The sequence below is a fragment of the Gekko japonicus genome, unplaced genomic scaffold (assembly GCF_001447785.1).
Source record: "Gekko japonicus isolate JY-2015 unplaced genomic scaffold, Gekko_japonicus_V1.1 scaffold827, whole genome shotgun sequence".
NCBI lineage: Eukaryota > Metazoa > Chordata > Lepidosauria > Squamata > Gekkonidae > Gekko > Gekko japonicus.
Window position 1 is genome coordinate 448,514 of NW_015174867.1, and position 24,903 is coordinate 473,416.

The following is a 24,903-nucleotide window of genomic DNA, read 5'->3' on the forward strand; positions in this document are numbered from 1 at the left end:
GCTGACCTGGCTGCTTCTCGCTCTGACTGAGGGCTGCTGGGAGCAGTGGGTGGGGCTTGTTGTATGTGCCCACCCCCTGGGCTCTTTACTGCCGGAGCTCCGCTCCTGTGCACTCCTGTAGGAAATGACCCCTGATTGCAATCAGATGTCATTGGAATCAATGAAAATACGTAGACCAGTTTCTGTGGTCAAAATAGTAGCTTTTTCTACGTGTAATTGCTAAACTTCATTTTCTTGTCCTTCAGGAAAAAAATGTTTGCAAATGGGAAATCAGCAGGGCTTTTTTTCTGGGGGAATATGCCAAAACAGAGTTCCGGAACCTCTTCGACAAAATTCTTTTAAAAATGTTTAAAAGTTCATGAGTTTTCAGTATACAGATTGAAAACTTCATTTCCCTCTTGAGAGTTCTGGCACATCTTTTTTACAAAAACTGGGGGGGAATGGGGGGGACTCAACCCAAGATAAGACTGCAAACCAAAGGGCTAAGCTAACAATGTATATCATAAAAGTACAAATATTTATTAGGGTGTACACATGTTAAAACATATACTGATAAAAATCTTTATCTAAGTATCAGACTTATAAAAACGTATCAAATACTAATACATATGATTGGTAAACACTTTCCTACTGAAGACCAAACGCGTTTCAGCCCCTAAGGGCCTTCCTCAGTGGTCACAATTATCAATATAGTATAGACACACATTCATAGACCTGTATACAAGATCTTTAGTGCTCATATATTTAAACCAGATGTTGTTTCCTTGTATATTTGTAATTGTATTACTGGTATTGGTGGTGGGCCATAGGTATAGCCATATCAATTCCACCAATTATTCTGGTAACAGAGATTTCATAGGTCTGAATGTGTGTCCCTCCATCAAGGTAAAGATTCTGTTACATTTTTTACTCACACACACACACACAGCCCTGAAAATAAGATGCTTTTGGTTCAAATTGAATCTAGAGTTTAACTGTTGTAGGAAAAGATGGACTCACAGCCAGTGTAGCCTTGGCATATGTTGACAAAGATGTTCATCTGGCAACTGTGTAACAGCATTATTCATCAGAACTCTAAAAAAAAGGAACCCCCCCCCCAAAAAAAAACACCAGGATGTTAGTTTATTGGCAGTGAATGTGTGGTTTCATATTTATGATTTCATCACAACAATTTGGGCTCCATTAACTTATTTATGTAAATTGGCCTATTTTAAGTTTTGTTGAAACTCTCTTGTGAGAATCCTTTAAACTCACACGGAACTGTAGATGCTATAGTCCCTGCATGAAGCCTGTTCATTTCACTGTACCACAAGAGTCTGAGATATAAAATTCCCTTTAACCCTTTTTGAACCAAATAAACATCTATCTACCTTAGGGCTGCCAAGCCTAGGCGGGGGATCCGTGCGTCTTCACAGGATCCCTGCCGTGGGAGACAGCGATACGCGTTGCACCACTGTCGCCAGGATGTGACGCTACGCGTCGCTCTGGCAATGGGGCTGTTTGGAGTCCCGTTGCCAGAGCGACATGTAGCATCACATCCTGGTGACGGTGGTGCAACACGTATCACTGTCCCCCCTGGCAGGGATCCTGTGAAGACGCACAGATCCCCCACCGCGGCCTGGCAGCCCTAATCTACCTAGCTATCTAATACTGCTCATATGGTTATCACCTTAAGCAGAAATTAGAACCAAAAAATATTTTAAAAGAGCTTACTCAGTATTATTTCTCTTATATTTGATTATTGCACCTATGAATGTTGCCACCGAGACGATGACACAATCATTTGTATCCAATAGGAGCCATGACACCTGGGCTTGCACATTTAGCAATTCCGTATCTTTAAGTAAAGGGGCAACCAAATAAACATTAAGAAAAGGATGGAAAGACCTGGTTAAATCTGTGGGTGTTTGAATTTCTTGGGAACGCTCCTCAGGCAGTACCAACTGTCAAAATATCTGTGGGCACCATAGCATCTCTCTTACATTTATTTCCATTGCATTGTGGGTGGACACCTTCCTGTCTCTCATGGTAGCAAAGCTACTACCTCTGTGTTTATACAGAAAAGGATAACGACAGTGAAGGATTAATCAAATTTACTATGCCCTTCCAAGTAGCATATGTCTACATCTCTCTGAAGTAAGTTTACTTAAGTCAGGGAGTATCCGTGCAGCATTTAAGTGCCAAAGGATGTGGCACATTGCCAAACTTTCTCTTGAGCAAATTCACTCCACTTAAATCCATGTTGTTGCATCAAATCTTGTAATAATCAATGTGGTTTGCAATGTTTACATCGCAAAGAAAGTTGGACAACATTTCAATAATTTGGTGGTAGTGGTGGTGGAAAGTGCCATCAAGTCACAGCTGATTTATATGGACTCCAAAGAGTTTTCTAGGCAAGAAATGAACAGAGGTGGTTTGCTAATGCCTACCTCTGTGCAGCAGCCCTGGACTCCCTTGGTGGTCTCCCATCCAAGTACTAACTAGAGCTGACCCTGCTTAACTTCCAAGATCTGTTGAGATCAGGCTAGCTTGGAACATCCAAGTCAATAATTTATCCAACAAGCAATACAGAAAAGGAGTCTAAATGATGGCTAAGTTCCTGAACTTCAGCATTGTTGGTTTGTTGCAGCAACAGCTCCCTGTAGCAAACTATGATTTAAAGTGCCTGACATGCCAAGCAATTATTTATGCATGATGAGTCTTTGTCGGTAAAACCCAGCTTAATCAAAAGCATGCAGTAGATCTTTATAATTGGTTTTACAATCTGCGTCTAGCCTGAGGCTTGTTATGAGTATACTTTAGGTTTTCAGATGTTTTATGCCCTGGGTTTTTATATGTGTTTATACTTCTGGGTTTTTTATCAGTTGGGTTTTTAAAGGATGTTAATCTAAATGATTTTATCTTGTTTTCTTTTGTGAGCTGCTTTGTTTAAGTCTCTGAAGAGATAGCTTATAAATGTTTTAAACGATGAAAATAAATAACAGAAGTATAAGGAATTCATACTAGCAACAAGGATACATTGTATCAAAAAGTGCAAAGTGTATTTAGTTTATATGTGAAAGCAAAACTATTAAAACCACATGGAATACAACTACCTTTGTAGAGTGAAATAACCATAGTTTTATTTAGAGTTGTTGAACTTCAGTTCTGCTGTTTATCATTTCAAATGTTCCATAAACTATTTATTTACTTATTTTAGCTGTAGTGGCATTACATTCAGAGTGACTGAAAGCCTCCTCCAACTAATTTCAGTGGCATATCAATTTTTAATGTCTGTTTATTCTCTTACATAGATATTGTCCTATATATCCTAAGTCGATGGCAGATGGAAAACCGCTAAAAGAAGGACAAGTAGTGCAGATAAAATACTTGAATGGTATCTGTACCCATTGTGTTCAATTCAGTACCCAAACTAGCTAAAATACTTGTGTTCTAAACAATGTTTTAAATTAACAGCTTAATACTTACAGGAGAATAAGTGAGTTGAGCCCATAAAAGGTTAGTGGAGAGATGCATTTGATCTTATTGTTTTCAATTACGCTGTAAATCAGGAAAAAATATGCTCCTCAGGATGGAAAATAGTGGCAGTGGAAAACAACATGTACACCATCTTTTAAACTATGTGATATAAATGATTATGCTTATAATACTATAAAATAGAAATAGGAGTGCCTTAATTCCAATTGGGGTCACATGGAGGAGGAGAAGAAGAAGAGGGTAAATGTTTCATACCTGCATAGTTTCTCCCATTAAAACTTATCTCTTCCCTCCCCCAAAAGATAGGTCCAGGACTCCAGGTCCTTCTTCCAAAGGGATAGTGTTGATTACAGGGCTGGAAGAGTTAAACCCTCCTCATATGCAGCTTTGGCCCATACTGGGGCTTTACATGGCTGATAGTCCTACTTTTAAAATACTAGGAACATTCAAACACAGATCTTCAAGTGTTTAATTTAGTCAGTAGTAGGCATACAGAACAGTAATCATGCTGACAATGGATACAAGACTCAGTTAAAAGAGATTTTGTTTTAAAAAAACAGCAAAATGCAACTGTACTAATTTCTAGCTGTATTAAACTTTCTGACCCCATATATCTGTTCATATTTTTAAATTTCAAAATGAAGAACTAGATAGTCATCAACTCATAATAAAAACTGTCATTTCCAAAGAAGTTTGATATAAATTTTTGGAACTATAAAAATGTAAAAATGTTAACAATTTTCTTGTCATTTGCTGCCATGATTTAATTAGCACCTTGACACCATCTCACAGAGCATTACTTCAGAGACAGAATGTATCACAGTTTCCATGACAATACTTCACATGAAAAGGCATACAGAATATGTCAAGCATTTGTTCATCAGAATAATGACAGCTGTGTAATTCATTCAATGCTGTTTGCTTCTAAACTGTCATTATTAATAAAAAGGGAACTTCTTTTAAAATATAAAAGTTGTGACCATGTTATGATTTCTAGTTACTGGTGTTGATTTTGGAGGCCAGAATGGTGAAGACAGACATAACTGTCAAAAATGCCAGTTTGGTGTAGTGGTTAAGTGCGCGGACTCTAATCTGGGAGAACCGGGTTTGATTCCCCACTCCTCCACTTGCACTTGGCTGGATGACCTTGGGCAAGCCATAGTTCTGATAAGAGCTGTTCTTGAAAAAGAGCAGTTTCTGTCAAGAGCTCTCTCAGCCCCACCTACCTCACAGGGTGTCTGTTGTGGGGAGGGGAAGGGAAAGGAGTTTGTAAACTGCTCTGAGACACCTTTGGTTAGTGAAGGGCGGGGTATAAATCCAATCTCTTCTTCTTCTTCTTAAATGTAAGCTTTAGCCTTTCCATTTTTAAAGAAGCAAACATTGAGTGACCCTCCTCCTCCCTCCTATCCAGAAAACTTCCAGAAAAATCACAGTGAGTTATTTGCTATGGTCTTTCTTATTAAGGGCGGTGAACCCTGTGAAAGATATGGGGTGCAAAATTTTCTCCAGACAGTAGAACCTTAGCAGGGGGAGCCTTTTGATGAAAAGCTGCAATCCCTCAGTTACTCTTGACAGCAAAGCACCAAAATTTTCTCCAGACAGTAGAAACTGCAAGAAAGAGAGGAGGACATACTGCAGAGTGTCTCGCTGAAGGGACAACTGTCACCTTAGGGAGGCCATCTGAGTTAGAATCAATATAACTCCCCTCCCTTGGAAAAGCATTTACTTAGGGAGGCCATCCGGCATGATTCATCCCTCTCTTTTGGCAACAATTTGCCAAGGTAATAGATAATATCAAACTGTGGACTGCTTCCTTTAAAGTGTAAAGGAAGCAAACATTTTCACCCCTGTCTGAATGTCTCTTGAAAATAGAGGTCCCTTTTCATGGAAGATGAAAGGGTCCTGAAATCACTCTATTTCAGTCCATCCTATTCCTTTTAAAATTCTGCTTTGTATATAAAATAATTGATGTGAACATTACCGCTGCTTCTATTTCCTGTATCTGTACCCATTTTTGCTTCTTTTGAAACTACTGAGTTACATATGGAAAATCCATGTAACTCATATGTTGACAAAGATGTTATTATCTTCCCCAGATTCCTACCACAGTTAAATTCACCCTAATGTAATACACACTCTGGATTTGAATCAGAACTGAATTGTCAGCTATACTGTGAAAATAAAGAATGTGTCATGCTCTCAGCTCTCTTAATTAAAAAGGATTGTACAGGTCAAAACTATCATGTGTGTCTGGTATTATATGTGGATCTGAGAGTTCCATATTGTGCAGATTATACACTTTAAACCAATATAAAAGCAGTACATACAGCCATTCAAGTTTATGTAGATCTTCAAAGACACAGGGTTTCAGATAGGTTATATTGTTGTGACTTAGGTATCTAAAACAAAAACAACACATCACAATAGGTAATTGTGTTAGAAGGTCATTGACTAGGTAAATTATTTGTTTGTGATTCATTCTTCCTTTAATTTTTTGTTCAAATGTGTTGGGTGCATAATAGCTCTGTGATACAGAAGTTAAGGTGTGAAACAGTGACTTATCTAAAGCCACGCTTAGCATTTAAAATGCCATCCTATCCCATTTACCTCAGTGTACTTAGAAGAGTGTAATTCTGCTTCAGACAGCACCACATTTAAACATGCTCTGTAGCCACCCTTCATCTTCGGCAGTACCCTATGGGCTACAATTTAGATTTTGTTGAGGTAAATTAGCTGTCTGACTTTGGAAACTTCCATTGACAATGGACCAACAATACTTTCTGCTTATGGATGCTAGCTCCTGCACTGTAGCTCCTGCACATTACACTCACAGGATACAGATCTCCCAGTGGTCCCTGGACCAAGAAGCATCTGATTAGCCTCAGCCAGAGCCTTTTTGGCCCTGCCCCCGGCATGGTGGAATGCTCTTCCAGTTGAGATCTGGGCCCTGCAGGATCTTTTATAGTTCCGCAGGGTCTGCAAAGCAGAGCTGTTTCATCAGGCCTATGTGATGGACCCCGTTCTGCTTCTTATTGTGAACCTTCCCCTAGTTTTCGATGTGGTTAAATTATCCTAATTGATCCTACATGGTTATGCCATCTGACTGTTGTTGATTGATGTTTAAATTATTTTATAATTGTTTTATAAATATGTTGTTACCCACCCTGACGCCTGCAGTAGCAAGGGAGGGCAAGTCAGAAATCAAATTAAATAAATAAAAATACTGTTAAAATTATTTAAGTGGGAAGGTATTGATAGGTCTAGTGTATAACTGCAGAGGAGATACCTACAGCTTTGTCAGATTGTACAGTCCTTTGAAAGCATGTCCTGACACAAAATTTATTTTGTTGTCCTGAAGATACCTGTGGAGATAAAAATATTCAAATAAAAATATCGACAATAGCCACGAATGACAGGGAAATCCTAAGCAAAGTTACAGCCTTCTAAATCTTCAGTGGATTTAGAGGGGTGTAGGTCTGCTGAGGACTGCAGTGATTATGTCTCTAATCAAAACAATGCACTTTTCAGATATATGAAATGACCTCCTTGTCCTGTTGAATTCACTGTGCGTAAACTTGTGACCAGAAGAGGGTGCTGCAAAATATAAAAACACCTGCACTAATTGGCATCTAGTGGAAAAGAGAAGGATTCAGGGAATGCATGCTATCTGTATACACTTTAGGAGTATTCAGACAAAGTAGCAATCATTTTTTGGTAATCTGGCATCTTAAAAACTTGTGTTGCATTCTGTAATATCAAATTAAAACTAGCTGGAGTGGGATATCAATCCAATAATACTTTTCATAGGATGCAGTGGGAAATACATTTCAGGGTGTAATTTCCCCCCACAACTGCGATAAAGATTTTCAGCCTCTAAAATAAATAATCCCTGTTCTACAAGCAAATAACATCCTCATTAAACAGTTATGAATTGTTGTATGAGTGGGTCTTCTTTCCCAGGATCTTCCTAGGATCGCTCCTCCACCTTTCCTCACTGCCTTCAACGTCTTCCCCCAGCCTGGATTACTTCTCCTGTTAGAGCCTTGTCAAGGAGAAAAATATACTTTAAACAGCCTAGAACAAAGATGTAAGGTCTGTGCGGGAGGCTCCACCCATCCTGCTTTACCCACGACTGGATGGACATACATAATTTGGTCTCCTACAGTTGCCAACAGCTTGAAGTAAAAGATATAATCTTCCTTTAATAAGTGGGATGTTATTTACCAGATGGTGGTATTTACCTCCATGTCATGAAAAGCTTCAGTTCTCGACATTAAGCCTCTATTAAAGGGACAGGACATTGTTTTCTCCAGGCCTGTTGGCAACCCTGGACCCCAAGGATGAAAATGCTTTTAAATACAACATCTGTAAATTCTTGGATCCTGAAACAGTAGTATTCTCTCACATGGAAAGATAATATGATCCTTCATCATCACTGATGTGTTTTGCATCTCCTAAGTGTGTGTTTGTTTGCTTGGGTGTGTGCGGAAAGTCCACCTTTATTTCTTACTATTTCCAGTCTGCAGGACTGGCAAGTTGTCACTGCTGGGAGCAGAGTGTGGGCCACTGCTTCTCCTTCCCCTGATCTCCGTGATGCTGACTACCTTCCATTATGTATAAGCAAAACTTTTGTCTCTTTTCCTGCTAAGGGGGGGAAGGAATATATTCTGAGGATAAACTGTTGTTTGTCTCCAGACTCATGTTACGGTATGTACAAGCAATGATTTTGTCCCAGACTAGCAGGTGACAGATCCAGCCCCAGAGAATAAACATTAACTGAGAAGATTCTATTTGGTGGGAGGATAAGCTTTCTGGTCAAATGTTATCTCAAAGGTGCTGAGTCATTCTTTCCCCTTACTGCCCCTCTTTGTGCTGGGGGGAGGGGAATGAAATGGGATATCAAGGCACCAGAATAAACATTCACATCACAATATTTCAAATAACTCCCAAATATCAGAAATAATTTATCTGGATTTAGAGCATTTATGATATTTAACAATGGATGTGGTTCAATTGGATTTTCAATTTCCGAATTTCCAATTTCCTTTGAAGAGTGTAATCTGAGTAGGATTGCATCATATAGGAAACTTCCATGTCCAGAGGCAGTAAACCGCTTCCTACCAGAATTAGGTGGTGACATCTGGGCTTCTATGCTCTGTTTACTGCTGAACTACATAAACCACTGGCCTGATTCAGCAAACCACCTCTCATGTTCTTAGGATCTTAAAAGTAAAAAACCAAAACAAAAAACCACTTAACCATCTGTAGATTTCACGGATGTTTTTCCTAGATGTAATTGGTCCCCCCCCCCTTGTTGTCTTGTTCTATTTGTCTATTAATTGTATTTTATTTTTCCCTTTGTCTAAGGAGTTCAGTATGGCATATATTTTATCTTCACAACAATCCTGTGATGTAAAGTAGGACAGAATGAGCCGTCTAAAATCACCCAATGATCATGGCTGAGTGAGGATTAGCATACAAGTCTCCCCAGTCTGCTCTGTGTACCATGCTGTTCTGCTTCCTGACAGTGTGATAGATATTTTACTAGTCATAAAAGTATCTGAATGAGAAATGTTGGAAGAAATATGAGGCTACAAATACAATAGGTTAAAAGCAATATAACAGGCTTATAGAGTTTTTGGGAAACTTTTGGCTCCAGATCTTGACAAATACATCCTGGCCATTTCAGCTATGATTACATATAGGTGGAACCTTAGGATTAGTATGAGTTCACACTATCAGTTCAAGAGACAGCAAACACCTGATAGAATTAGCACCTCTCAGTTTGCCTCCACTGTCAGGCAATTCTCCAGCAGAACACAGGATAATATGTGCCAATTGAATCAGACGTTTAATTAATCAAACCATAGTTCCAGTTATGCAAAAAACATGGTATATGATTTTTTCTTAATCACTATGCCACAAAACAATGACATTGCAACAGTTTGAAGTTAAAACAGTGTCTTATTTATTGACTTACAATTTTTTAAGATCCTGATATTTCTTGAAACTGTTGTCAGCAAGCTTTTTCAGAAGATTCCTTTTCAGGGATCTGTAATAAACAAGTTTACTGGATAAACTTATTCAGCAAGCCACTGCCCGATATAACAGACTTCTTTCACTGCAATGGTAACAAGTACAGATGATACACTTCTAAACATTAAATTATTCTATGAAGTTTATTTAATGTGGGTATCCATGTCAGGCCCTGACCTGGATGGCCCAGGCTAGCCCAGTCTAATCTTGGAATGAGATCTTGGAATGAGATCTTGGCAGGGTTGGCCACCAAGGAAATCCACTGCTGCTATGCAGAGTCAGGCAATGGCAAACCACTTTTGTTTGTCTCTTGCCTTGAAAACCTTATATGGTTGCCATCAGTCCACCGCCATATATATAAGAGTAACCAGCCCTTTTTTTTACTGCCCCTATTCCTGTTTACAGAACTGCAGCTGGGTATGCACAAATTAAGTAGGAAAATCCCTCCATCACTTTTTTCGCCCAGACAGGAGAAGTTTCTCCTGCTAAATTTCTGCATGTTGGACTGCAAGAGGTATACAAGAGGAAACACTACGAAAGCTGGCTGACTTTGTGATCATGTTCATGTCAATTCATTATTTGTTTATTCAACTGCTTGTTTCACACACACACCCCCGATACAATTCCAGCCATGCCTCACAACTAGCATTACCCATGATGCCTTGCTTGACAGGAGAGAATATAGGCAGCACTACAGAGGGCAAAAGTATCAGCCTTTTCTCTCCCTCCCCCTCCAAGCTAGTATTTGTCCATCCTATCCTTTTCAGTGATGGGTGTGTACAGAAAAAGTCTTTTCTAAAATTCTTCCTGCCTGGGCCAGATGGCCTTAGCCGGTGACACTGCAGTGTGATTTGTCTCACCTGTGCAGATGGCCTGCCAGATGGCCAGGCCTCTTATCCATATACAAGACACTTTGACACCTTTGCCAGGATAGAGCGACATGCAGGCGCCTTCCCAAGCATGGGAAGAGCTATGCCCAGTACATTAGCACATCAAAAACATTCCCTGACATGACACATAGACACTTGAAGAGGCTGGAGTGGGAGTAACAGAACTGCAGACAGGATGCCCAACTCCTAGCCAATCAAAATATACCTTGCCTGACAACGCATGGTAACCAGAGATTGGACACGCCTCCCCACTCTCTCACTATTGGGTAAATGGCCATACCTGGTGGTGACAGAAGGGGGGTATAACTGCAATAATCCATATGGGAAAAAGAAGTTTCTCATTGGAAACAAAGAGTTCTTTTGGACTGCCTGCGTGCTTGTCAACTGATTGCTGTTAACATGGAGTGAGACTACTAGGCAGCCAAGCTGGACTTAGCTGCCCACAGCACCATTGGGTTCCTTTTCAAGATTCCCTGGTGAGACCTTGGACTATTTGCACACAAGCCTGGTAACTATGGAATGCCTCTATTGTGTAGTTAGAGCTTGTAGTAGAGATGAGACTATATAGATTTTTCTCTGTTTTTTTGCTTTTTCATATCCCTCTGGTTTTTATAGGTTTATTAGGGATCCAATGTATTATTTGAATATAATAAAGGCCTAGTATATAGAAGGCCTCTCTTCTTTGTGGGTCAAGGGGGATTTTTCCTAGTTGCTGTTAACAGACAAGACACAGGAGACATTCTTTTGGCACAAAAGTAAATATACGGTTCATGGTTCTAATTGTTTACGGTTATAACTGCATAGTGTCTGGGTCACAATGGATCTTTTCCTGGCTATTAGAGAACAACACTTTTGTTTGGGTAAGAACAAGCCTTGGCCGATATGACTTAGGTTATGTCAAGTAAATACGTGACGCTATTGCATAGGCACACCTTTCTTACATTTGACCAATAAGGGAATTTTGATGTAAATGTTGTTTAAGTTTCTGTAACCAATTATGCCCTTTTGTATATTATTCCCATGATGATGATATGATGATGTCATTTTAAGTATTTAACTTCATGTATTTCCTGGTTGGGCTCAGAAAGCAGTCAGTTTTGATGGGTCTTTTGGCCTAACTGTTTTCCGTATTTCATTGCAATAAAATACAAGAACTTCCTCCTCATTTTGACTTCAGTCTTCTATTTTTGACTGGATATTAATTTATACTACAAGCTGAACAAGTTATAGATATCATTTGTTTTCTTATCTTTTGCTAGTCTCATGTTATATGCATGCTTGTGCACTGTATAAAGATAATATATAATCAATATTATCTGGACTTGTTTCCTCTGTTGCAACCTGATTTCTAAGACTGAATCTTGTGTCTAAGCCGTTCGCCTAAGGCGGCTACCATTGTGTTAATTAATTGTTTGCAGCCCTAGTACAGAGCTGGTAAAGAGCTAAGTCCGATAAATTAGGCAGGAGGTGGGATCTCTGCTCCTGACCTTAGTGGGGACTTTTTGTGAGAGATCCTGGTGGCAGTAACTACTGGTAAAGCCTGGAGAGTGTTGCTGAATGCTTGGTTTAACTCCCATCCCTGGACTGGGGTGAGAGAGAAACCTTGACAAGATGTTTTAAAATATTTTACAACTTTATTTCATTTCATTTAAAAACTAAATGAGAATGGTTCTCTGAGAACTGTATTCTACTATATGCCCACTTCAGATACTATTTTAAATCAATGGAATCACCCCAGAGAAGACGAAAAGAAAACATTTACCTCATATTTTGGTTAAAACATTTTTAGCTAATCCCCTTTCCAAACCTCTTTCCATCTATTACAACAGAAAATACAATAGAAATTGCAATACAGCTATTGAAAGACATTGAAAAGAGTCACCTTTTTAGATCTGAGTATGACTTAATATTATCAGCTTCCTGCAAGGCATCAATGGAATAAATGGGGTCAGCACCAGTGTTCCCTCTAAGCTGAGTTAGTGTGAGCTAGCTCACAGTTTTTTAGCCTCCAGCTCACACCTTTTTGTCTTAGCTCAGGAAGGATGGCTCCAGAGCAAACCAATTTATGCAGCAGCCAAATCGCTCTCTCACAACTTTAATGCCAGTAGCTCACAAAGTAGAATTTCTGCTCACAAGACTCCACAGCTTAGAGGGAACGTTGGCACCACTGATGATTTCCAATTCTAGGGTTACCATATTTTGAAAAGCAAGAAAGAGGATATATTTTCTGACTGATTACTTCAAACAAGTGATCACCATGACAAGTCTCATTTTAAATACCCCTACTATTTAAGCTGTGATAATAGCTACTAACTAGGAATATTCATAACCTTCAAACCACAAAAGAGGACATTTTCATCAGTTTATAAAAAACATCCCAAAAGAGGATGGACACCAAAAAAGAGGACATCTGGTAACCTTAACAATTCACTTTTTAAGATGTTCTTTATGCTCTGTTTTTCCTGAAGCAAAGTATGTCTTTAATTTCTCTGCACTTAACCAACATGAACCCTAGAGGGCCTCATAATATAAAAAATTGTTTGGGCAAAGAAGTCAGGAATGGAGTTTCTCCAAGTATCTATTAATCACACTGTATGATTGTAACAAATCTCCCACAATATATCCTGCATTATGAGAAAAGGAGCATAAGCAAATGAAATGTAGCTTCTTAAAAACAGCACAATGCTAAACAGAGTTAAACCTTTCTAAATCCATTGAAGGCAATTGGGATAGCAGGGTGTAACTGTTTAGGATTGCACTGTTATTGTACCACATTTGCAGAATAAAAACTTGTGGTTGTACAGATTTTTTTTTAAAAAAAAATTCCTGGGTTCTTTAAAGTGTATATTTTCTAGGGAGTATGTCTTAAACGATGATGCTGATGGTGAAGATGATTTGTTTGTTTATTTAAAACATTTATTTCTTTACAGAGCTCACGGAAGCTTACAAGATAGCTAAAATACATCAAATAACCTACATAAAAAAGAATTCAGGACTGTGGCCCTAAATGAAACCATCTTCAACTGCCTCCTAAAGTGAGGGGACACCTCGCTGGGGAGGTTGTTCCATAGTCATGGGGCTGCCACTGAAAAGGCCCTCTCTCATGTACCCACCAAACAAGCTCCTTTGATTGACGGGACAGTCAGGAGGGCCTTTCCTTGTGGTTTTAATTCCCGAGCAGGAACATATGGGATAAGATGGCCCTTCAGATACCCTGGTCCCAAGCCATGTAGGGCTTTAATGGTAAAAAACAACACCCTAAATTGGGCTCGGGAGCAGATTGGTAGCCAGTGTAATTGCTGTAGTATCAGGGTCACATGCTCCTGATAGCTGCCCCTGACTAGCAGTCTAGCCACAGCCTCCAAAGACAGAAACTCTACCCCAAACAGCCATGTTCCCATGTGATGTCTCCGATGCAATGATGTCACCCAGAAATGATGTCATCGCATTGGAGCATGGCGTGGGTGCTCTGGTTTGAGGGCAAAACTCTATGGTAAATTTGGCCTAAAACCATATAGTCTTGCCCTCCAACCAGAGACGTGATCATGTTGGGGATGTCCTGGAATGCCTCCCAAATCCCTCTACCAGTGTGGCAAGGGGACCTGCAAACCTAACAAAGACTCTTCAAGGGTATCCCTAAGTAGCTTCTGTTAGCATACGTAGTAAAAATGACAGGTGCTGGCAAAATTGTGATCACAATGACTTCAGCACCGTGGTTTCAGCACATACAAGCTATGAAGAAAGGAGCAAGTTCAACATTTGTCTGCACATCTGAATTTACTGAAAAGGCTGCATGGAGTATGATTCGGTTTGTGAAGGCCTACTTCTGAACGATGGCAAACATGTTTCTGGAAGGGCTGGGAGCACCACCTCACAGCTGGTGCTCAGCAGTTGTCTATGGGGGTAACCTTTGAAATACCTTTTGCCATTTCTGCCTCATCTAACAACCTCAAAAAAAAATCTAAAAATTACATTATAAATGACCTTGGTTGCAATGTGCACATTGATTAATGTTTCGCCCTTTTCCAAAATAACACATGATAGTCTACTGTGTGCAGTGAATAAGAAGTCTCTGGTGACAGCAGCCTTGACTTACTGGGCTTTGCCAGCTTTTTCACCCAGTTCCCTTTCTTGTTAACTTCCCCACCCCATGTGGCTTTTGTCTCATGATCTCCGGCATAGCCTTTTTGGTGGACAGCAGGCCCCCTGGAAAAGCAGGTGGGTTCCAGCCCCCTATTCATGTCCACTTTCGGGTTGGTTTCAAGGATGCTAACAGGAGCTACTTTAAGAGAGAGGAGCACTTTAACACCAAGCTGGGACTTGTATCTCATCCAGCCTGGACTGAGCAACTATCATATGGTGTGAAGGTAAAAAGGGCCTTGGGCAAATGATTGGGGGGCTACATACCCACTGGCTTAGATGTGGTGGCCTGCAGGAAAGAGATTCAAAACTACAACCAGAAAGTGCTTCTTCTTTACTTACATCATCGTGACATTTGAAGAAACTGAAGGGATTACACTCAAATTGGCATCATCACAGTCAAGCTCTAGCCCTCGGCACAAACATTCTCTTGGCACAGAATCAACTACTGGATAAAGAGAATATCACAGATGTAGCAGATATTGGAGTGATAATGTGGAGAGAGAAGAACAATGTATACAAGAAAAGCATCAATTAGAATAAAGTCATAGTTTATAATAAAGCCATACTTCATTACACAGTAAGATATCTACCATAATGGAAACATATCTGTACCTTGTTCACCATCATGCAGAACTGTAACTGAAGCAGACATGGCTCATGTGATTTTCCATAATCTTTGCCCATCCTTTCTGTACAATATATGTCATATTTTCTATCCTGCCCCTCTTTCAAGGAGCTCAGCACAGCATACATGTTCCCCTCTCTTATCTAGATAACATCCCTGTGTTTTAAGAAAAAATGCTGACTAAATACAGTTAAAAATTATTTATGTGAAGAATGTTTAGCTATCAGCTTCTGCCAGGAAAACCTAGTTCAGCCTTTCATAGGCCCTGTTCTCATGAGGGGTTTTGGGTCGGGAGTGGGCCGGATCGGGGACGCAGCAAACGGGCGCGATCCCACCGCAACATCTGGGAAGTGTTGTGGGCCCGTTCCCGATCCGGCCCTTCCCCCGACAGCCCCGCAGCAAACATGAACCACCTACCTAGGTGGTTGATCCGGTAGGTCCGCATCACGACTGGCCGTGGGATCGCCAGCGCGTCTTGCCGCCGGTGCATCCCCGGCCCCCGGCCGAACTGCACATGCTCACACATGCGCAGTTCGGCAGCCTCCCCCTCCCACTCGTCTCTTCCTCCCCGGCATCTGATCATGCCGGGGAGCAAAGGTGGGATCCCATGGGATCCCGCCCGCAGCGTCTCTATTTTGGTGCGGCTCTAATTAGCCGCACTTTGACCGGTGTTTTCCCTGCCGTGTGGCGGGGACCCTAAAGGAGGTGTTTAGGCTTAAAGCTCTGCTTAAAGATATAGTCAAGGCTATGAAATGAGACAGGAGCTGAAATTTAGTTACTTCATTTCTACCCTGTCTTTCTCTCCACTGGAGACCCAGAGCAGTTTATATAGTTCTCCTCTTCTCTGTTGTATCCCCACAACACCCCTATGAGGCAGGAGAGGCTGAGACTGGCCCAGCAAGCTTCCCTGGCAGACTGGGGATTCAAGCCTCAGTCACAGAGATCCTAGTTCAACAGTCTAACTACCTTATTGATACTTCTGAGGAATATTTACCACAGAGTTATTCTAAGGCAATATTTGAAGGGCTATGTGTGAGACCACTGTGGAATGTGAATGTGAACACTGTTGGATGTTTTCCTCAGGCTCTGCATTGGACCTTACCCTATCTTTAGCACAACCACTTGGGAAATAACCTACTAGCTGTAACAAAATTGTTTTCTAATGTAAACTTATTTTAAAGGGTTGGTTGTATGGGGCAGTGGGTAATTGAGATAGTAGGGAAAAGAGAGAGCCCATAGACCTAGGGCTGTCAACCCCACGTTGGAAAATCCCTGGAGATTTGGGTCTGGTGGAATCTGAGGAAGGCAGAGTTTGGGGAGGGATGTCAGCAGGGTATAATACTGTGCAGTCCACCCTCCAAAGCAGCCATTTTCTCCAGGGGAACTGATCTATGTGGTCTGGAACTTAGTTGTAATTCTGGAAGATCTCCAGCTTCCACCTGGAGGTTGGCAACCTACAGAGAACCAGAATCATTTCCTGGCTTCTTCAAGGAATGTTGTGGGTGAGAAGGGGCTATTCAGCTGAAGCCTTGCAAGCTCTAAGTAGGCAGTGTGGGATAGCCTCTACTTCCTCCTGCTGAGAAAGTCCCCTCCACTAGTCTATGGGGGTAACTTCAAATGTCCATTTTGCTGCGCCCACACATCATCAGAGACACAGCTATTTCTGCACTAGAGTTATCATTTGCCACTGGATTTTGTTATGTGGACGTCAAACCAATCTAGTTCCGAATAATCACTAGAGTGCAACAATAGCTGTACCCAGTGATTTTTGGGTGCAATCTTTCTGTCACGGTATCTGCTGAAAAACTCACTATATGACCATTCTAACTCTGCAGGCAGCCTGCACACAATCATATACCAAAATGAACATATCCTTGTCCTCCACTTCCCCAGATTTCTAATTCCTCCACCCCTGAGCCACTACATTTCAAACAATTGTTAGAAATTATTGTGTACCCAATACCAGGTAATTCAGTGACTGCCACAACAAGATAGATCCAGGTGGTCAGGCATGTTAGTCTGAAGCAGCAGAACAAATTCGGAGTCCAATGGCACCTTTAAAACCAACAAATGTTTATTTAAGGTCACATAAAGCTCATACTTTGAATAAACCTTTGTTGGTCTTAAAGGTGCCATTGGACTCTAAATTTGTTCTACTGCCAGAACAAGAGAAAATCTGTGTTTTGGGGAAGAGTGGCTAACCTGGGTTCAAATTCACTGCCCGTATTCCCTTACGGAGACCCATGGTTCACTTGAACAATATGGTTTAAATTTATTTTTAGCTGCAGACTGCTTCTAAAATGGAATCGCACAGCTGTACAGAAATTATATTTCATTCGTTGTCACTCTGCATTGGAATGGAAAAGCCGCACCTGCTCCTGGAGGGGAGGTACATTTCTCTGCATCTTTTGTATTTAAACATTATGTAGTTAGGCAAATGATCATTTGTGCTACTTACAGCATTCATAGGTTTTCACTTCAAAGGCATATTGCGACTTCCTTTCATTGTAAATTGCAAAATATTTATCTAGCTGCTCAGACCATCCGTTGTTATCACCTAATCACAATTATATGAAAGAAATGTTAAAATCATTATTATTTTGTATTTGTAAAAGCATCTAAGGCATACTAGATGTCACAAAAAAGTAAAAACAAATACTGCCTTCCAAGCACAGGGGATTAACAAAAAGGCTATTCCAAAACAACAGGGCACAAAGAGAAAATTAAATGGACGAAGAATCCTCATGATAAGCACCAGTATGTGCATCTCAGAGTGCACAAAGGAATTGGGGCAGTGGCTGCAAACACAGAAATGTCTTCACATTAAAAACAAACATGTATGTGTGTGTGGGAGGTTAACCCCTTTCCCTTACACTATATCCCCATTACAAGACAGCCCCCGTGGCTATTAGCCTATAGGACCTCCAGCTGCTGTGAGCATGATAGTGAAAAGGGACAGGAAGAATCCTCATGATAAGCACCAGTATGTGCATGTCAGAGTGCACAAAGGAATTGGTGCAGTGGCTGAAAACACAGAAATGTCTTCACATTAAAAGCAAACATGTATGTGTGTATGGGAGGTTAACCCTTTCCCTTACACTATATCCCCATTACAAGACAGCCCCTGTGGCTATTAGCCTATAAGACCTCCAGCTGCTGTGAGCATGATAGTGAAGAGGGACAGGAAGTCTCCCATTCATGGGTGAAGAAGAGAGTCTGAGCTTAAACAAAACCAGTCTATGGGCAAAGGAAGCTAAATCTGTTTCTCCCATGTCTCAGGGCCATGAACACATGAAGCTGTCTTCTAGAGAGTCAAGTCAGTACTGTCTACTCTGAATGGAGGCAGTTCTCCAGGGTCCCAGGCTGAGGTCTTTCTGATCATTAACTACCTAGTCTTCTTTTAACGGGAGATGCTGGAGACCTTCTGGGTGCAAAGCAGATGAGCTTCTACTAAGCCACAACCCCTCCTCTAACTGCCTATTACGATTTTTGACATGTTGTGTCGGGGTTCCTCCAACCTAAGTTGTGAGCAATTAATCACACATCACACCAATGGGGACTAATTTCTGAAGCTTGTGGGGCCCTCATTCAGATTGGGACCATGGGGTGGGAGGAGATGGGGCTTCAGCACTCCCCCTCCCACATCAGTCTCCCAAGTGGAAATGGTCCCAGAAGAGCTCCTGTTGGGGAGCTGCACATGTATCGATGGGCTACACATGAAGCCTCCCAATGGGACAAATACTGTCCCCAATTCAGTTTCAGCCTGGGAAAACAATGAGAAACTTAAGATCCTTCTCCCCTCACTCCATAGTCCTGATCCAAATTGGGGCTCCAAAAGCTTGGGAAATTAGCTCCCACTGTTTTAATGGCTCTTTCAAAGAAAACAGGAGCCCAGTTTTACTGAGTCAAGCTTTGTTGCAAGCAGTTGTGGAAAAAGCTGGCAACAACTTTAACTCCTCTTAGTTTTTTGACCTTTGACCAGAAGTTGCATTTCCAGTTCCTTACTTACTAGATAACAGTCTTTATTGCAGCTCGCTTGGCTGGTCAGGATAACTTTCTGTTCAAACGCCATCAGGATGAAGTTTTACTGACTGTTTTAAACATGTTATAAGTCACGTCAGGTGAACCCGAACACAGCATGTCAAATATTATGACGTGTAGCTTGGCTCTGTGATGTGTAGTTTGGTGCTCAAAACATTTTTCTCCATGTCTGGCTGACTTCCAGTTTGTGTCTCCATAGTATGTAGTAAAATTTCCCCATGTCCTGATGTCATCACGTTGTATGTATGTCCCTGTTTCATGTCAACAGCTACTGCTGCAGGAGCAGGGGAATGCAAAATATGATGAAGTTTTATGACACATTACAGACGGATGGAGTGGGGGCAAGTGGCAGCCTAATTATCCTAAGTGTTTAGTTCTGCCTTAAGATGAGACATAGGAGTAGGGATGGGCACAGACTGAAAAAAGGCAGTTCAGTTCAGGGTTTGTAGCAGTCCATGGGCTGAATCCCAAACCGAACCTGCCTCACATGGACCAAACCGGTCCAGCAAGCTCAGGACATGGCAGAACGGGAGGGGGGGAATCTCCTGAAAAGAGACCTCCCTTCCCCCTTTGTCTGGCTGTGGTGAGCCACGGCCAGGAGAAAAGGACAGAGGATTGTGGGAAAGGGGCTTCCCTCCTCCGCTTCTCCTGGCTGTGGTGAGCTGTGGCCAGGAGAAGGGGGGATCACCCAGAAAGGAGCTTCCCTTCCCCCCTTCTCCTGGCTGTGGTGAGCCCTGTCCAGGAGAAAGGGGGGATCACCCAGAAAGGATCTTCATTTGACCCTCCGGTTTTGTTCCCCTCTTCAAAACAGCAGGGAGCAAAACTAAAACACTGAATAGCTGGAAGCCATTTAAACCTAACAGCTGAATTGCAGACCCTGCTGCTCAGCTGTTAGGTTTAAATGGCTGCCACCCATTTAACCCTTCAGTTTTGCTCCCCTCTGCTTCGAGGGGTGGAGCAAAACCAGAAGGTTAAATATGGGAGTGAAATATGGGGGCATTTCACCCCATCCTTTCTGCTGGCCCAGCTATCTCAGGCTCCTTCCCACAGCCCATTTAAAGGGGTGGCACAAGGGAGCCTAAGACAGCTGAGCCCACAGAGAGAAAAGTTTGGTAAATGTTGAGGGAGTGCATGTTCCTCAAACGTCACTTCCTGAGCCCCAAACGGGCCCAAGTTTGGCCCGAATTTTAGCTCGTGAGCCAGTTTATGCCCATCCCAACATAGGAGTTTTGCTGCAAAACACGTCTACATTAACATAATGAAACACTCTGTTTCCAAATCCACATTTCTCTTTTGGAATAAATGAACAGACTGGTTGACATTGTGATAATAGAGGAAATACATTTAGTAATTTATTCAAAAAGTATCCATTAGGAATCATTTTTATTTATTATCTCAAATTACATCAGCAAATTTAGTTATTCAGATGTGGATTTACTATTGATTGACACCTTTACATCTGGTTAAATTTTTTCTTAGAGGAATCAATTCATATATTTTACTTTCTCTTGTTCTAGCTCTGTTCCATGACACCAGTAAGCTGAAGGCAAGAGTGTGCAGCCTGCCAAGGCTTCTCTGCCTCTCAGCCAAGAAACAATTCTGCCGAATTACAATTGGATAGAAGCCAGGTGTTTTATCACTCTTCCTAAAGAGTTTATGTCCAGTGTGCAATTCAAACAGCCAAGGGAATCTCTCCTTATATATAATTGAGTAGTGGTCCCACAACATTCTATGCACTCCAAAATCAGTTGGCTCCCTGATGTGTCAATCACAAGGTGTCTCTATCCACTGGCTGTGTTGCCTGAGTTCTCTCCCACCCACTGCAGCCTAGGCCACTCTTCTCTGATTGGGCCAGTGTTTCAAGGTTATTTGCATATGGAAGCTGACTGGACTTTACTCCATTCCACACCTCAAACTCCCTTCCCCTCACGAGACAGTTGGAACTGTCAGTTGCATATGGGACCTGCTGTATTCTGAGGTAAAATATGTCCTCACTCACAACACATCACATCCCCTTCAAAAGAAACAAACCCAATAACACAGTCATGCCACACCACAAAAAAGACAGATTACACCACAAGCAGAATAGCACAAGGCAAAAAATGATAGGAAAAGATGCCAGCAGTCACCCCGTTACTGCCACAGATATCTGGCAGTCAGTGCTTCAGAGCACGGTGGGGGGGAAATGGAAAGCTGATCAATGAGGGGGGAATGTAGGTTGATCCTTGGCTGGGAAGTAGATAGGGTTGCCAACTCCAGATGGGAAAATCCTGGAGATTTGAGAGTTGGAGCCTGGAGAGGGTGACGTTTGAGGAGAAGTGGGGCCTCAGACAGGCAAAATGCAATAGACTCTTCCCTCCAAACCAGCAATTCCGTAATGGGGAACCACTGTCGCCAATCTCCAGGTAGGGACTGGAGATCACTCACAATGCTCTCCAGATGGCATTGATCCATTCCCCTGGAGAAAATGGTGGACTCTGTGTCCTTATACCCTGCTTAGGTTGCCATGGCAAATTTATTCTGAGTGCCCATGGCCTTGGCACTCTCCTAGAGCCTCTTTCTAGTGCTCATTGTATTTATTTCCACAATGGGCCTTATTCCTAGTATATAATAAGGGAATTGGAAGTGGGAGCTAGATAAAAGTGTAGGCAAGCTAGAAACCCCCCAAGGACTGGTTTGTGCTGCTGAGCTGCCAGTTGCCAATTCCTAATTTATAGTTAGCTTATGTTTTGGACAGTTCTCTTTTATAGAAATCACAGAAGTCAAATAGCAAACAATCACAGATTCTTTTTAATTAAATGTTCAGCTTTCCATGGAACATGGCCCTTTGTTCTTTTGCAGATAAAATTAATCTGGTAGCTAGATCCATGTAACAGTCAGACATAAGTTGTGAGTAAATTTCTGCATGCATGGTGTCAAATTTGGACTAGACTGTAGTGTGTGTGGAGAAGGAGCTCTAGCCTTCCCCCTCACTATTCTGCCAACCTGATATAGCGTTGCCAGCTGTGGGTTGGGAAATGCCTGGAAATTTGGGGGAGGGGTTGAAGCCTGGGGGAGATGGGTTTTGGGGAGAGGAGAGACCTTGGCAGGGTATATCGTCATAGAGTTCCCCCCACCAAAGCTGTCATTGTCTCCAAGGGAGCCAGGGTTCCAGCAAAGCAGAGGGGGGGGGGGGGGGGGAGAGTGCGCTGTCTGAAATGCAATCTTTCCAGTGAACATGTACAAGTCTTGGGAGAACTTGCTGCCATAATCGTGCTCCTCCTAATGTATGTAAAGGTTGGGATTCAATGCAAGACTACCTCTCAATAAAGAAGAATGAGGCTGAAATTATTGGTTCCATTTATTGGATTATCTACTTGCAAAATAGGTCCAGAGTACAGCTAAAGATACCCAGTGTGATTTTTTTGTCCTGACTAGAGAAAAATTCTGTATGGTTATTGTTTACCATTCCAGTCACATAAATATGCATGCGTTCCAGAAACAAGGTTATAAATGTTTATAACCCTGAGCCATCTGCAATGCTTCTTTTAAATGCTTTCAGTATCCTAAAAAAAGATGAACAAACTAAACTCTCAGAAAACTGCAACTCTTTAAAATGCATTACAGCTGATACTACATTCCCTTTAATATGACGCAGGACATTATCTTCCTTATAATTAGGTTTTTAAATATGTTTGGATTGACACGTTGCCTTTTTTTAGATGTGTTCACGTAACCCTATATTTAATTATGGATATCATTGCACTGGGTTATTCGAACACCATGTACTTCTGAAAGGTTTTCAACATGTGGCAACTGTAAGCATCAGTGGCCATAGTTCTCTACTGACTTATTCATGAGTGAGTACCAGAGAAATCAATGCAACTTTATGTATATTTTATTAGCAAATATCATGTCCCCTGTTTCTGACACGACATCATTTTATGTTTTATTTATTTAAAATATGTATACCCTGCCTTGTCTCCATAAACTCAAGGCAGCTAACAGAACAGCAAAAGGTGCAAGGACACAAATATTGTGAGAATTCGGTAACAAGTTAAAAACCAATATACATAGTTAAAAACACAGCCAAAGATAGTTTACCCTTCATCAAATGCCCTCTTGATCAACATAGTCTTACATGCCTTCCTGAACTTGGCAAGTTGAGAGGCCACTCCAGAGGAATGAACCTACAACAGAGAATGTCCATGACCTAACTAATGCCAAATGGACCATCCTAGATGAGGTCGGGAAAGGCTGTAGTAGGAGCATGACTTTGCACATAGACATACATTGGGATATGTGGTTCAAGAGATTTGAGGGGCACAGGCCATGAAGGGCTGTAAAGGTGAGAAGCAACAAACTGAATTGGGCTCAGAGATAGGCACCCAGTGCAGACACAGCAGTATATATTTACAATAAGATAGGTATATCCATAAGTAGGCTTATAGTTTCCATTAGAGTCATAGCTCCTATTCCATTATGGTGAATAGTTTTGTTACTGTCTTTAGGGAACAATCCTAAGCAGGTCTAGTAAAGTAAAGGTAAAGGTTTCCCTTGCTCAAAAGCCAGTCGAATCTGACTCTAGGGATGCGGTGCTCATCTCCATTTCCAAGCCAAAGAGCCAGCGCTGTCCAAAGACATTTCTGTGATCAGGTGGCCGGCATGACTAGATGCCGAGGTACACGGAACACTGTTACCTTCCCACCAAAGTGGTACCTATTTATCTACTTGCAATTTCTTGCTTTCGAACTGCTAGGTTGGCAGGAGCTGGGGCCAGAGACGGGAGCTCACACCATCATGAGGCACTTGGGTCTCGAACTGCTGAACTACTGACCTCTGGTCTGCAGTTCAGCATCTTAACCACTTGAGCCACCGCAGCCCTCTAAGCAGGTCTACTTGGGATTAAATCCCACTGTAATCAGTAAGGATAATTCCCTGGAAAGTAAGGCTTCAGTCCTAAAAAGACTTACAATGGCATAACTCTGCTCAGAATAGCATTATAAGTTGCCTGTATAACATATGATACTACTAAATAAAGATAAAAGGTATAAAATAAGTAAAAACAGTTTTCTTCTAAGCAAGAAACTGATGAACTGAACTACTAATCACACACCATCCAAAAATTGCCTCTCAAAATGGCTCTTATAAAACATGAATTATGATGCAGTGCCGAGGGCTTTGTTAACATACCACAGTTTTCTTCATCAGCTTGATTCCCACAGTCATCTTGCCCATTGCAGTGGAGAAACTGAGGCAAACACTTTGTGCTGTTCCCACAAGGGAAATAGCCAAGAGGACATGTCATACCATATCCAAAATCGGGGCTTCTAGAAGTAGCATGAACAACTAAAGAAACAGATTAAGGAGGGGAAGGGGAAGAGATACTATGCATTATTTAAAGAAAGATTTTCAACATTTATGTTTCTTTATTGAATTGTTCAAATAATTGAATTTGAGTCATACTACCACTCTCGTGTTTTAAGTTAATCTGTTGTATTAATTTCCTGTACAGAATTTGCAGTGATTTGCCCTCCTGTGCCATTCCAAGCAAGTTTAGAAGTACAACTAAATTCTCTCAGAAACTAAAATTTAAGTATCCCTTGAAAGACTTGCTGCCTTGACAGAAGCGTACAGGCATAGGATTATGATTTCTTGAAATACCCCCTTTTGTAAGTTCAGAAACAGTAGAATTTGTCTCCTTTAAGTAAC

At 41.4% G+C, this 24,903-nt stretch overlaps 1 protein-coding gene across 1 annotated transcript in view; it reads right to left on the reverse strand.

Moving 5' to 3' along the window:
- Positions 1-24,903, reverse strand: part of RXFP1 (relaxin/insulin-like family peptide receptor 1) — a 42,048-nt gene that overhangs the window by 11,969 nt on the left and 5,176 nt on the right. The window contains exons 4-11 of the mRNA XM_015424756.1: positions 24,385-24,540; positions 17,630-17,728; positions 14,886-14,991; positions 9,458-9,529; positions 6,768-6,839; positions 5,805-5,876; positions 3,469-3,540; positions 1,000-1,074 (exon numbers count right to left, since the gene is read on the reverse strand). Coding sequence (XP_015280242.1) covers positions 1,000-1,074; positions 3,469-3,540; positions 5,805-5,876; positions 6,768-6,839; positions 9,458-9,529; positions 14,886-14,991; positions 17,630-17,728; positions 24,385-24,540 — 724 coding nt within the window. The remainder of the gene's footprint in view (positions 1-999; positions 1,075-3,468; positions 3,541-5,804; positions 5,877-6,767; positions 6,840-9,457; positions 9,530-14,885; positions 14,992-17,629; positions 17,729-24,384; positions 24,541-24,903) is intronic.